General features: G+C 48.5%; 1 protein-coding gene across 4 annotated transcripts in view; it reads left to right on the forward strand.

Annotated features, from left to right (window-relative positions):
• Positions 1–13,411, forward strand: part of LOC120953647 (protein artichoke) — a 102,953-nt gene extending 89,542 nt beyond the window's left edge. For all 4 annotated transcript variants that reach the window (XM_049611032.1, XM_049611028.1, XM_049611029.1 and 1 more), the window contains exons 6-8: positions 162–3,147; positions 7,148–7,437; positions 8,556–13,411. In XM_049611032.1, coding sequence (XP_049466989.1) covers positions 162–3,147; positions 7,148–7,437; positions 8,556–9,287 — 4,008 coding nt within the window. In that variant the 3' untranslated portion in view covers positions 9,288–13,411. The remainder of the gene's footprint in view (positions 1–161; positions 3,148–7,147; positions 7,438–8,555) is intronic.
• The last annotated feature ends 599 nt before the right edge of the window (positions 13,412–14,010 follow it).

The raw sequence follows: 14,010 nt of genomic DNA on the forward strand, positions 1-14,010 counted from the left end.
GGAGCAAATTGCATACCTTTCAGGGGGGCGTCGTTGAATTTATGCAGTTTGTGAAGCAATCCGCCTGAAGGTATGCAGTCCGCCTTCATTAACTGTCATTTTAACATGATTTTAACGTTTCGGACTGATTCTTACGCTTTTAAAATGCATCACACCCCCAGGTGCCCTCGAAAGCGATCGTCGGTCTGAAGAAGCTGATGGTGCTCGATCTGGACGCGAACGAGATCGGCACGCTGGAGGACTACGCCTTCCATGGGCTCCACCTGGTGAAGCTCAACCTGAAAAGCAACCAGATCGAGCGCGTCCCCACGAACGCGCTGGCCGGGCTGGAGGAGTCGCTGGCCGAGCTCGACCTGTCCGAGAACCGGTTGCGCCAGTTCCCGACGCTGGCGCTTCGCCAGCTGGAGCACCTCCGCCTGGTGCGCCTCTCGATGAACGAGATCGCCTCGCTCGAGCCGGACGACAGCTACACCCGGTTCGGGGCGCTCTCCTTCCTCGACCTCAGCCTGAACAACTTCGCCGAGCTGTACGGCGACATCTTCGGCGCCTTTCCCGCCCTGAAGACGCTCTCGCTCTACAACAACTTCATCGAGCAGGTGCACCGGGACGCGTTCGTGTCGCTGCACGAGCTGCAGTCGCTCGACCTCAGCCACAACCGGATCGTCTACCTCGACCCGGACGTGTTCGCGGCGAACCGGCGGCTGCACACGGTCGACCTGAGCCGCAACCACGTGCACTACGTGAGCGGCGTGTTCGCCAACCTGCCCGTGCTGCGCGAGGTCTTCCTCAGCGAGAACAACCTGCTCGAGCTGACGGACGACTGCTTCGCCAACTCGACCGGCGTGAAGGTGCTGTACATGGAGCACAACGCGCTGCAGCGGCTGGACGGGGAGGCGCTCGCCTCGCTCGCTAGCCTCGAGCAGCTGTTCCTCAGCCACAATCTGCTCGAAAAGATACCGGTGCGCTTTTTCGAGCCGACGCCCGAGCTGACCTCGCTAGCGCTCGACGGGAACGCGCTGCTCGAGCTGGACGAGCGGCTGTTCCAGCGGCAGGGGAAGCTGCGCGAGCTGCGCCTCAATGGCAATCGGTTGCGGCAGATCCGGGCGGCGCTGTTCGCGCCCGCCGCCGACCTGATGGAGCTGCATCTGCAGAACAACGAGCTGCGGGTGGTGGAGCGCGGCGCGCTCAGCGGCTGCCCGCAGCTGCAGTACGTCAACCTGCAGGACAACGCGCTGGAGGAGCTGGACGCGGTGTTTGCCGGTGGGCCCGGGCCGCACACGCCCGCCCACTCGCCGCTGATGGCGGTGACGACGCACGGGAAGCTGATCAGCACGAAGGGCGAGCCGGCGGTGCTGGACGGCGAGCTGGCCGGCCAGCCGGCCGAGTCGGCGCTGCTCTCGATCCAGCTCAGTGGCAACGCGCTGCGCCATCTGCACGCGCAAGCGTTTCGCGGCCAGACGAGCGTGCAGATGGTGTGGCTGGAGCACAACCAGCTGCGCTCGCTCGACCGCGCCCTGTTCGCCGAGACGGTCCACCTGGAGAAGCTGTACCTGCGCAACAACTCGCTGATCGCGCTCGAGCCCGGCACGTTCGATGCGCTCGGGCGGCTCAAGCTGCTCGATCTGTCGCGCAACCGGCTGAGCGACCTGCAGCCGGAGCTGTTCCGCCGGCTGGCCGAGCTGGAGGAGCTGCTGCTCGCGCACAACCTGCTCGGGGCGCTGCGGGCCAACGTGTTCGGGGCGCTGCACGGCCTCCGCACGCTCGACCTCAGCTACAACAACCTGCAGACGCTCGGTGCGGACGCACTGCAGCCGGGCCTGCCGGTGGCGAGCGTGAACCTGCGCGGCTGCAACCTGACGCGGCTCGAGCCGGGCGCCTTCCGCGGGCTGCTCAATCTGGCCGAGCTGACGCTGGAGGAGAACCGGCTGCCGGCGGGCGAGCTGCGCCATCTCGACGCGAGCCCGGTGCGTACGCTGCGCCTCGCCGCGAACAACTTTACGGCCGTGCGCGAGGGGCTGCTCGATCGGCTGGTCTCGCTGCAGGTGCTGGAGTTGGCGCGCTGCGCCATCGGTGACCTGCCCACCGCCCTGCTCCAGCGCAACGTGAACCTCGTCCGGCTGGATCTGAGCGAGAACGAGCTGCGCGTGCTGCGCCGCGGCTCCTTCGCCGGGCTGCACGTGTTCAAGGAGCTGCGGCTGCACGGCAACCGGCTGGCGGACTTCCCGCACCTCGCCCTGCTGAACGTGTCCACGCTCGAGGTGCTGACGCTGTCCCGCAACCAGCTGACGGCGATCGATTTCTACAAGCTGAGCGGGCTGCCGAACCTGCGCACGCTCGACCTGCACGCGAACAGCATCACGACGCTGGGCGGGTTCACCGCCGACACGCTGCCCCATCTCGACACGCTCGATCTCAGCGGCAACCTGCTGCTGGCGCTGCCGGAGAACTTCTTCAAGCACTCGGTCAGCCTGCAGCGCGTCGATCTGTCGGCGAACCGGTTCGGGCGCATCCCCAACCTGGCCCTCTCGGAGGCGTCGCTGGCCCGGCTGGCCTGGCTCAACCTTACCGGCAACCCGCTGCAGCGCATCTCGGCCGACGCCGACCAGCAGCGCTTCCCGCATCTGCGCGAGCTCGTCATCAGCCGCACCAACCTGTCGATCGTGACCAGCAAAGACTTCGAGCTGTACCCGGCGGTGCAGCGGCTGCACCTGGCGCACAACCGCATCAACCGCATCTCGCCCGGCGCGTTCGTGGCCCTCGCCAGCCTGCAGCTGCTCGATCTGAGCGTGAACGAGCTGGAGCTGCTGCCGAAGGAGCGGCTGCAGGGGCTGCGGCTGCTCGAGACGCTCAACCTGTCCACCAACAGCATCCGCGAGCTGGACGAGTTTGCGCAGGACCTGCAGAAGCTGCGCGTGCTCGACGCGTCCGCCAACCAGCTCGAGCGCATCCACAAGAACGCGCTGCGCCATCTGGGGGCGCTGCAGGAGCTGTACCTGAACGGCAACCGGCTGATCACGGTGGCGTCGGACGCGTTCCGGACGCTGCGCGCCCTGACCCGGCTCGATCTGCGCAAGAACTACTTCGAGTACGTGCCGCTGCGGGCGCTCAAGCCGCTCGAAACTCATCTGCAGCAGCTGCGGCTTGAAGGTAAGGGTTGACTTGTTGCGGGGATTGTGCCGAACTTCTCACTTGCAACGCTGCAAAGGCACTGTTCATGGTTTAGCTTTTTGCACTGAGCCTTCGTACAGGAGCTTCAATGAGGGTTTGATGATGCGGTTTTGTGACGAGCAGTGCAGCAGATAAGAGTAGACTGACGGAACGACTTCCGTCCGTAAAACAAGTTCATACTGAAAACCGATAATTCATATGAAAAAAGTATAACTTTATGACAAACGTGAACGTGAAAATTCCTTCTGTGGGACATTCGAATCCAGTTGCTCAAACCAATTGGAATCCTGCAAAACTGATGAGTATGTGCTAAAACGGCTCAAAACCACCTTAATAACGAGTTTTTAATGGAATAATTTTTGCTTTTTAGGCTGGTCCTGGCTGTGTTAGATTTGACTTTATTTGGCAAATATCACGCCTGGCCTGGATGCGACGGATGACAGCATCAGGAAATAATTTGAAAATAGCTATTTAGCCAATTAGCTAATAAGAAAATGGATAAAGTACAACAGAAAACCTGAACAGCATTTCTATTATTGGAAAGTTTTACGATAAGCATTTTTTTATATGGAGTTTGACAGTTGGCGGCAGAAATTAGATAAGCCTAAAAACAAATGTAAACCGACGCTGATTCGCCACAAGTTTGATCAGGTTTGCTTATGCATGATAAAAATTTGGAGGCTGAAACTGAGAACTTTTACAGGGGTTTCCAAGTCACTTTCAAATGTAAACATTGTTTTTCATCGCGTTGAAAATTGTACAGGGTTTTCCAAGTCACTTTCGAATGTAAACATTGTTATTAACCTGCTTGCAAGAAAGTTATTCTACATTGATCTGGCATTTCATTTCCATCACAATGCTTTTTAATTTTTTCAGCATGATTTTCAACACTTCAACGGGTTACTGCCATTGTTTTTTCGCCGAACCATCTGGTATTACTTTTTGCCCGCGGTTTGATTTGATAATTGAAAATGTATTACAGGGTTTTCCAAGTCACTTTCGAATGTGCACATAATTATTCACCGCATCCAAGATGTTTTTCAACAGCTGCCAAATGGTGTATTTACTTCAAAATGAAATTTCAGTTTCAACACATGATTTTCATCACATAACAAAGAACTGTCGAACTCAATCCAGCTTGAGTCGTGTTGAAAATCATGCTGAAGAAATTATAAACTATTATGATGGAAATGAAATGTCAGATCGATGTGGAATAACTTTTTGCACGTGGTGAATTACAATTGTTATAATAATTTTCTATGGAAAAGAAAGTTATTATGATGGAAAAGAAATTTATTTATTTAACTATTTATTAATTTATATTTTTTCTTTAAAAAAACACATATCGATGTCGATTAACGTGCAAGATGTTTTTCAACAGCTGTCAAATGGTGTAGAGGCATCATAAAAAAAATTCATATTTTACACATGACTTTCAGCACACCACAAAGAACTGTTAAACTTAATCTAGCATTAGACGTGCTGAAAATCATGTGGAAGAACTGAAACATTATTATGATGCCAATAGACCATTGAACAGCCGTTGAAAAACGTCTCGCAATTGATGAAAAATGTTTTAAATTAACATTTGTAAATCGACCCGGAAAAACCCTGTAAAATCCATTTTAAATAGGAACAAGAAAACTGAAATGATGTTAAAATGCATCGTTGTTCCTCTGCAACTGATGGGAAATGCAATAGGGAGGAACGTAATTGTCAGCTGAGTACAATTTGGATAACGAATGCTGTCATTGCAGCTTTTCTGGCTTAAAATATAACCGGAGCCAGTTATCAATCCAATTCAAACAAAATTTTACACTGCCTACCATAACTATATGGACAGTCGTTTTTTCTCGATTGGCGTAAAATCTGGAAGAAATAGATTAAAACAATAAATGTATCACTAGTGCAAAATGCTATTAAAAAAAATAATTACAGGTATAAATTTAAAATATATAAAACTAATTGAACCATATCAAAATGTATGAAAATACTTTTTGAAATCAGTTAATTTTTTTCAATAATACTAATTCACCTAATTTTCTATACTAGTCTTTGTAGAGAATTTCTAATTGCATTAGTTATTAGAAAAAAAACAAATTTTTCAAAGTGTATTTGTAGAAATGTAACAAACTTAATTTCGTTCTTTTTGTATTAAGTCATTTAAAATGGATTTTAAAATTTAAAAAAATACACAAGGATGTTAAATAGTATCCTGCGCACTTGTGATTTTTATCTATTTTTTACAAATGTTTGGAAAATTAAAAAAAAACTTCCCATATACTTACAGTAGGCAGTGTATTAAATGTAAAAAAACTGGATGTCAACGCAGTATGCAGTACGTTAAGCGATGCAATGCAATCGATGGATGAAACCTTACAATTGCAGTATCAAAGAATCTCCACATCCCTTTCCCCCGAAGCCACGTTTGATTACACACAACCGCTAGCCGCGGGACTTTACTGTGATGGAACAGTTCCCTAGCGCTCATCATGCTGCGTGCAACTAAACCAGTAACTAAAGATCAGGTTAAAACCACTGAAAACGGACGCCTAGCTCCTTTGGATATAGTGGTGTGTGTGTGTGTGTGTGTGTGTGTGTGTGTGTGTGTGTGTGTGTGTGTGTGTGTGTGTGTGTGTGTGTGTGTGTGTGTGTGTGTGTGTGTGTGTGTGTGATAGTGTACGTCACAACCACTTGCCAACGGCACAGCACGCCCTGAGCGCCGACCCAGCGTGACCTGTCCAACCGATTGCAAACCGTATCGAGCAGCCCCCCCCCCCTCCCCCTGATCGAGAATCATCTTCCTGGTGGGCACGGTTGCGAGGGGGAAGGGAGGATGCAGAAGAGGAAGGGGGGGTGGGAGGGAAAACTTTCTCCTTTTGCTGATGCACTTCTGGGCCGTGGGTCTCTGACGCAGTCACCACTTGCCTTCATCGGATGCTTAGTAAATCGATTCGTCTCGATTTGCCCCAGCGAGTCTCCTCTTCCCCATCTCCCCGACCGCACTTAAGCACGGGTGTGTGTGTGTGCGTGTGGGTGTGTGTGTGTGTGTGTGTGACGCAACAAGTCAATGTACAATCGGGCCAAGGCAAAACGTGTTATTGCAAAAGGAAAAAGTTTTGCTCTTTTTCCGTACCCTTTCCCACAGCACACACACACACTTAGATTGATTTTCTTCTTCCCAGAACAGGAAGAAGAAGTATCTTTAGTCGGAAAGTCCCCCCACTCCCCCGCCCTTCACCAATCTGGTCATTGGACCTGTTGTTGTGCCACTGTGGGGAAAAAACCACAACAAAAGCTTGTCGAAATAGTTTTCTCCGCCCGCGCTGCTAAGGGGTGGTGGTGTTCGGTCGTCGATTTGCTTTCGGCCTTGTTTAAACGCACACTCCATCTTTCCCCGTAACCTCCCCCCCCCACCCCTCCCTCAGTGGCACTGCTTGCAGAAATCGGCAGCGATCGGAGCGAGGCAAGATAAATGAATTGATGGTTTATCATAAATATTTATCGTCCACTTCATCCACCGCTGCCCGCTTGGCTGCCCCGGGGGTGGGGCGCAAAGTTTTGCGAGTTGCGAGTGTTCGCACCACGCACCAGAAGAGCAGGAACCGGGCTGCCCAGCTGACGCTAATGCTGTTGGACATTTTGATTTTTCGATTTCTGCTAACGATTACGATTATGAGCCGTTCATTAGCTTTGGGGCGCGGAACCGGGGCCGGGGCTCCGGTGGTGCAATCAACCCCCAAGACGCTGGCTCCAAAAGTTGGAGAAAGTTTGTACCAACCTCCCTTGCACCGCCAATGACACTTTTACTGCCGATCGGAAAGCTGCTGCCCGCTCGTGCGCTGGAAACATTTCGCACAGCCATTCTTTTTACCCACACCGCTTAATGGAAGCATCCAGGAAAGCTCTTTCCGTAATCATCGTCTCTTCTCACTCTCTCTCTCTTTCTTTGTGCATGTGTGTGTGTGTATGTTTGCAGATAATCCGCTCGTCTGCTCGTGCGATACGCAGGAGCTGTGGGAGTGGCTGAGCGACCACCGGAAGTGGGCCCGCGGTTACGACAACGTGCGGTGCGAGCAGCCGGCCGAGGTGCAGGGCAAGCTGCTGCTGACGATGGAACCGCAGGAGTTTTGCGACGTGCCGCTCATCCTGAAGATCGCCATCCAGGACATCCAGCCGTACTCGGTGCTGGTGTCGTGGCAGAGCCGGGAGCACTCCGGGCTGCACGGGTACCACATCATCTACCACTCGCTGGACACGGTCGAGGACGTAAGTAGCAGGGGATGGGATGGAGGGAGGGTGGGAGGGAAGGGGAGGGGGTATGAGAAAGAGTTTGCTTTGATTTTGCTCAAGTGCCGAGCGAGCAAAGTTTGACGGAAGAAGCCGGTAGAGTAGTTCCGTAGCAGCGCTTCTCGGAGTGCTCTTGATGTGTCCCGCGTGCCCTGACTGCTTATGGTGCTCATTTGGGGCAGTTTTCGAGCGGTTGGATTGTAGGGAATAATTATCATCACCGTAGGTTGAGTGGAAAGTTCAAATTGAAAAACATTGGCTTGTTTTTTTTTTTTCGTTGTTTTCCTTTCGTTTTCGTGCCCTGCGTGGTTGAGAATTCGTAATCGCTCTCGTTTGAATTTTGAGTTTGAAAAGTAAAGCGCGCCTTTCGCTATGCAACCGGCGTTGCCTGTAGGGGCTTAATGTGCCTGTAAACGGGGTGCTGCCAAAAAGGCTAGCGTTAAAATTCACTAGATTGCTTCTGTGTTTATAGTCCCTTACTCATTACTTCTACAGCAAATAAACGTTTTGCGTGTCTGCCATAATTTGCCATAACAAAACACACTTACTCCTGAAGTTATGCAATCGAAAATAATAAAGTTGCGATTAGAATTCGAATTGGATGGGACATTAGAGTTGCCATAAAAAAAATTAAACGCCTACATGTAGGCCATCCTACATGCTGTACATTAAACAAACGAACAATTAGGCTATTATACATGTTCGTTTTTGTTCCCTTCAAAATCGCCAGCTAAAACTAAATTCAAAAATGATTAATTTTCCTTTTGTTTGCCATAAAAATCAAACGATTTATACAATCATTTTTCTTAACTTCTTCTTTGATCAAATCAAATGAAAATAAATTAAGGAAATAAGCAACAATCCTTAAGGTTATGCGTGCAAGCAGGATAATGAAATTCAATCCCAAAAATTCTAAGAAAATAATTGTCCATTATAGCTGGTTTAGATAAGTTATTTAAAAGAAATTGTTATTCGAAGTTGCCATAAAAATCAAACGACTTATAGAATTATTTTTCTTCATTTATTCTTAAATCAAATCAAATGAAAATAAATTAAGGAAATAAGAAACAATCCTGTGCCTTTATCCTCTCCCACAGATACGCGGTAAGACGATGAACCGGTCCTCCAACTCGGCCAAGCTGAATCGGCTGTCGTCCAACACGCGCTACCTGATCTGCGTGCTCGGGCTCGGCAGCTGGCTGACGTACCACAGCGACATCAACAGCCTGCTGAACCAGTCGAACCAGCTGCAGAACCAGATCCTGAACAGTGGCTCGGCCGTGCACAGCGGGTACGCGGCGGGCGATCTGGACGCGTCCCTGTCGAACACGCTGCTGTCGCTGATGATGGACACGCCGACGTCGCGCTGCACCGAGGTGCGCACGCTTGACGCGATCGGGCCGAACCCGCTGGCCGAGGCGGACGGCATGTCCGGGCGCAGCATCATCCACTCGATACTGACGCGCCGGCTCGGGCTGATCGTGGGCTGCTGTCTCGGCATCGTCGTGTTCATCGTGCTCGTCTCCGTGCTCGGCTGGCTGAAGATCAAGAAGCAGCGGCTGGAGGCGGCCAAGCGCCAGCAGCAGCCGCACCAGCCCGAGTTCATCTCCTACCGGCACTTTTCCATCCCGAACGACGAGCACGGCCGGGACGGCGTGGCCGGCGCGATGGGCGCCGTCGTGGGCGGCGGTGGTGGAGGCGGCGGTGGTGGGGTCGCCCTGCTCGATGGGCATCCGTCGTTCATCTCCGGTGCGGTGCTCGGCACCACCACGACTATGAACGGGGGCGGACCGGACGAGCACAAGAAGCTGTTCCTGACCGACAGTTGAAACGGGCCGGGCACGGTACGGCTGCCCGTCAACGCTTCCCTCGCAACGCTCGATCTGGTCAATTACGGCTGAAGCGGTAGGTTGCAGGGTGGACCCAAGGACGGTGGGAGGGGGCGGGGGGGGGGGAGGGAAGGTGCTCTCCCTCTCTTTTTTCTACACCCCACAAACCAAGCGGCAAATCACTCACAGCCCGCAAAGCAGAAACGAAGCGCGCGTGGAAGCGAGCAAAGAAAACAAACGAACTAGTAATAATCAAACAGCATAGCTAATGTTACTTGTGGATAAGCGTTGCCGAGGGAGTGCATGGATGGAAAAGGAGTTGACGTAGGGTATGCAAAAAAAAAAATTAGTACTCGTGAGCAGTATCAAAAAGCTCCCAGGGCAAGTGGAACGATTTTAACGGGCAGAGCACACAAGTGTGAGACTGGATTTGGCGCACTCCGGCGCCTTCAAATTTAAGCGCCCATCTGCAACCGGCGTAGATTCATACCAAAAACGATTAGGCTAAATGAAAGAAACACCCTCAAAAGAGAGCGCAAGCGAAGAGGATGCCGGGTTACATAATTTTACATTTTATCTTGTTCGTTTTAAATATCAAAGTGTTGTCTCGGTAGATTTATTTATTATGTTTCACTACTCAGCTCAAGCAAAAAATTTCCATGGCTATGACAAAAGATGGAATAATCGGCCTTATACAGCTTCCTTTAACGCTGCGTGACGGGCGTTTTGCATACATTTAGGCGTAACGGCAACGAAATTATAGCGAAGCGCGCGATCCTTTTCAAGCGCCTGCAGCTATGCAATCGGGAGTGCGATATTGGATTTTAATAGACGAGTTTCCCTTATTTTTTTGCCCAGCCCGTACCAACTCGGCTCAATTATTGGCTGATTGGCCTGTTTACTCTGTTGCATCACACACACACACACACACACTGCAGTAAACACAGTTGTTTGATTTCAATCACCACGTTTGTCGTGCTGCTGATAGCAAACAGGGGGCAAAAACAAAGGAAAACATACATATATTACAGGGTTTTCCAGGGGTTATCATAGCTGTGGGACACTTCCTTGATTCTTTCTTATGGGAAGTGAACTTCATATGTTGGAAATTGGACTCTATGGCACCCTTTATGGAAATTCCTATCGGAATTGTCCAACAAGGATGCTATAGAGTCCAATTCCCCTTTACATTAGGTTCATTTCGCAGAAGAAAGAGTCAATAAAGTCTCCCACAGCTATGAGAACTCCTGGAAAACCCTGTAACATGAAAGCAGCGTGCTGACCAAACACCCCATTTCACCCCATCACGCTGAAGGTCGGATAAAGCGGCAGAACAAAAATCAAATGAGGAGGTAAATTGGCAAAAACGAAAACCCGTAAAAGCCAATACAGAGATGTTTGTAAATATTTTGTAGAGACAAGATTATTGAGCTTTACCGTGTTGTGCATGAAACTGCAAAAAAAAAAAAAACACATACCGTTGGTAGGTTCGATTGCACGAGGCTGAAATCGGGTTTTCTTTATAAATAATCACTTAGGAAAATTATGACTGGTTCAACCTCGGGGAAAGGAAAGGGAAAACACAGGAGAAAAAAATGTAGGCAAAAAAAACACACACACACACATCCACAAATGAAGGAACGGCTGCAGTGAGGAATGTGAAGTGTCAGAAACAGCGGGTGAAAGGAGACGATGTTATTTGCTTTTCGTTTCGTTTCGGCTCGCTGTTTGCTGTTTAACTTGGCTTTACGACAGTTGTGTCCCGCAGTGCAAGGGACAAAAAACCCCTCCCACGGTGAGTAAAGTTGCGCTCTCCTTTTGCCGGGATCATCCTTTTCGTACATCGAACCGATTTGAAACCGGGCTGATTGACATAAAGGATTAACGATAGGAAACGGCAAATGATGAAGCAAATGCAACGTCGCAGAAGCGGCTCTATTATCTGGCAGTGCTGCGCTCGGTGGCACTTCAGTGACGCCCGGCTTTTGTGTGGTGGTGGTAGTAACGAAGTGGTTGGAATGTTTTTCACCTGAAAGCAATCCTGCCAGGCAGTTTCCATTATTTCGCTTTTTTGTCATTCTTTTGTATTGGCTTTTTCAGTTTAATGTTTTTTTTAATTATTCTATCTACATTGGAGCTTCTTCTGCTTGGCCAAACACACACTCACACTAAGTTATGCGAGCAATCGTGCTGTGTGTGAAGAATAAATGCGAGATAATGCGCTCTCTCCCCCTTCCATGAGCGGTTTGTGGCAGTGGGAGGATGTTGTCTTCCCGGTTTGCCAAGCACTGGTCCGGGGGGTTTTTTTAGGGTGTATAGTGTGGCACGAAGCAACAAATATGAACCACTCTGAGGCGAGCTGATTGAAATAGAGGCGCATCGGTTTCGTGTCTACATCTTTTTTTTTTCTAGCTGCCTCGGACAGTTTGAGGTTCGTTTATGTTTTTATGCTGAATTCCGCGAGCGCTGTACAAGATGCTTCGGGTGTAGTTAGTCCGTTGTTTTTTTGTTTATACCATAGTAATTTGATATTTATTTATTTTTCTTTATCTTTCATACGGAAAGCATCACCAAGAGCGTTGTTTTCGTTTTTTTTTTTCTAATTTTCTCTCAACGCAACCGTTTGGACGCTGCTGGGAACAATTTTCACGTACCAGCAGGGCTTTTTTCTCCCTCTCCATTTTCTATAACCATCCACAATTGATTGCTATTGAAAGTGTGTATGTGTGTGTGTGTGTGTTTTTTTTTGGTTTGATGTGGAATCAGCTATGGAAGGAAGGATCATTAATGCTTCTAACAAAACAATCCACAGTGCTGTCGTGCAAAGCAGAACCGTTTGCTGCAGTGCGCAGTGTGTTTGTGACGCAGCTATGTATGCTTTTTATTGAGTTGTAAACACGTGTTATTCGTACTTTTGTTTGCCTGTTTTGGTGGCTGATGCTTTCCCGTGAAAGCTCACTGTCGGTTGAGCTTAGAATGAATGAGCGCGTGAGTGTTCATTTCCATGCTTTATTCTTTATAAGGATGGTTATACAAAAAACAAAACAAAACAAATGAAAACTGTTTGCTTTTTCGCACCAAAGCTTAAGGGTAAGGGTGAAGTGAAATGGAAATAATGATCTTAATTGAAACATTTTTGTTTTATGGCACTAGCTTCTCTTGTTGCGTATTTTACGTTCGCGCCTAAATGTAGGCAGCACTGTGCGTTATTTTATTGAAGCTACTGCTAGGCGCACCCTGCGCGATGTTTATTTTTTTTTTTCATTTTGTAGTTAAGAATATATAACAAAGTGTTCATGTTAATTTATACTATATAAGGGGGGTTTTTTTTTACTCAATTTAAAATACTCAATTACTGCATGCATGAAATCGTTATAATGTTGATTTAAGATAGCGTGTGCGCTACAGAATGTTGCTAATTGGGAAAATCATTAGATTGTAAGCGAAAGAAATTTTGGTGCTAGCTAGTTGGTGGAAGGATTGATTGCAGTTTTATTATTTTTTCTCTTTCTTTTGGATGTGCTGAAATAAGTGAGGAAAAAAAACAGGGCATTATGATAGAGTTGTTTCATTGGATGTATAGTTACTTGCAAGAGAAGAGAACCTAAAATTGAAGAACCGCTGCAATGTCATTCAACAATGCACCGTCAGGCAGCAAGAAAGTGGAGGCGCAACAAAAGGCGAAGGTTTTTTGGTGGATTTTTTAATGAAACATAAAATCGTCTGTTTGCTTAATTGCTTCAGTAGATTGTTTGTTTTTTTTCTTCGTCGGCAGTTGACAGTGTGACAGCCTTACCTTGGTGCATTGGTTTTCGAGAGCGATTAAAAGAAGGTGTGAACGTGAAACAGGTAAATTGAAAAAAAGAACATAAAATAAAAAAAAACAAATACACAACTCCTAAGCGCGAGGAATCACAACTGTATAGTCTAAAGCACGTGATAGCCGCGCAAGATTGAACGTGTTTAGGGCCCGCTGCAAGTGAAATGTTACTGCCCCATTCGCTTAATGTCAATGAAACGGAGCGGGCAGCTAAGGAAGGGAATGAAACAGGAACATAATAAATGACGCGTGACGTGTAAAATGTAAAAGCTGTATCTTTGCAAAAAAAAAAAAAAAAAAACACGAGCAAAACTCAAACAAAACAAGTTCATCGATAAATCAAAACAAGTCAAAATACTACCCGAAAACAAAACACTTCAAGAGTTGTAAATAAGAGAAACAAACGAATTAGAAGCGGAGCGCTTAAAACTATGCTAGACACACGAAGCAAGCATATGGAAGGGTCGTTTTATTTATGTTGAAAAATAGTAGCCCGTGCAGATCGGTCCGATGCTGCAACATGCGGTGTATCTGCACAGGTACACGTGAGTACACGAGCAAAGGTGTCACGCGGAGTAAGTCGGAGACGATGTTTCGATGTTTTTAGCATGTCTGATCTGAAAGCAGAAAACAAATCAAACTAACAAGAATCCTAATGGTACACCCACTAGACGCCATGGACACTTCATGGCAACCACGCAGCGAGCGAATCAGAAACTAAAACACTGCTACACAGTGGCCGTGTTCGGTAGGACCGTATTGTTGAGTAGATTTGAATATGGAAGGAAGCTTCCAGTCGACACAGCAGCTTGCGTAGGGCAACAATGATACTGAAATGAGAAAAAAAAACAAAACTAAAATTTAGAAAATCCATTCCATCCCAGCATCCCAAACGAGATAGAG

Source organism: Anopheles coluzzii, chromosome X, assembly GCF_943734685.1.
Source record: "Anopheles coluzzii chromosome X, AcolN3, whole genome shotgun sequence".
In the NCBI taxonomy this organism is placed as follows: domain Eukaryota; kingdom Metazoa; phylum Arthropoda; class Insecta; order Diptera; family Culicidae; genus Anopheles; species Anopheles coluzzii.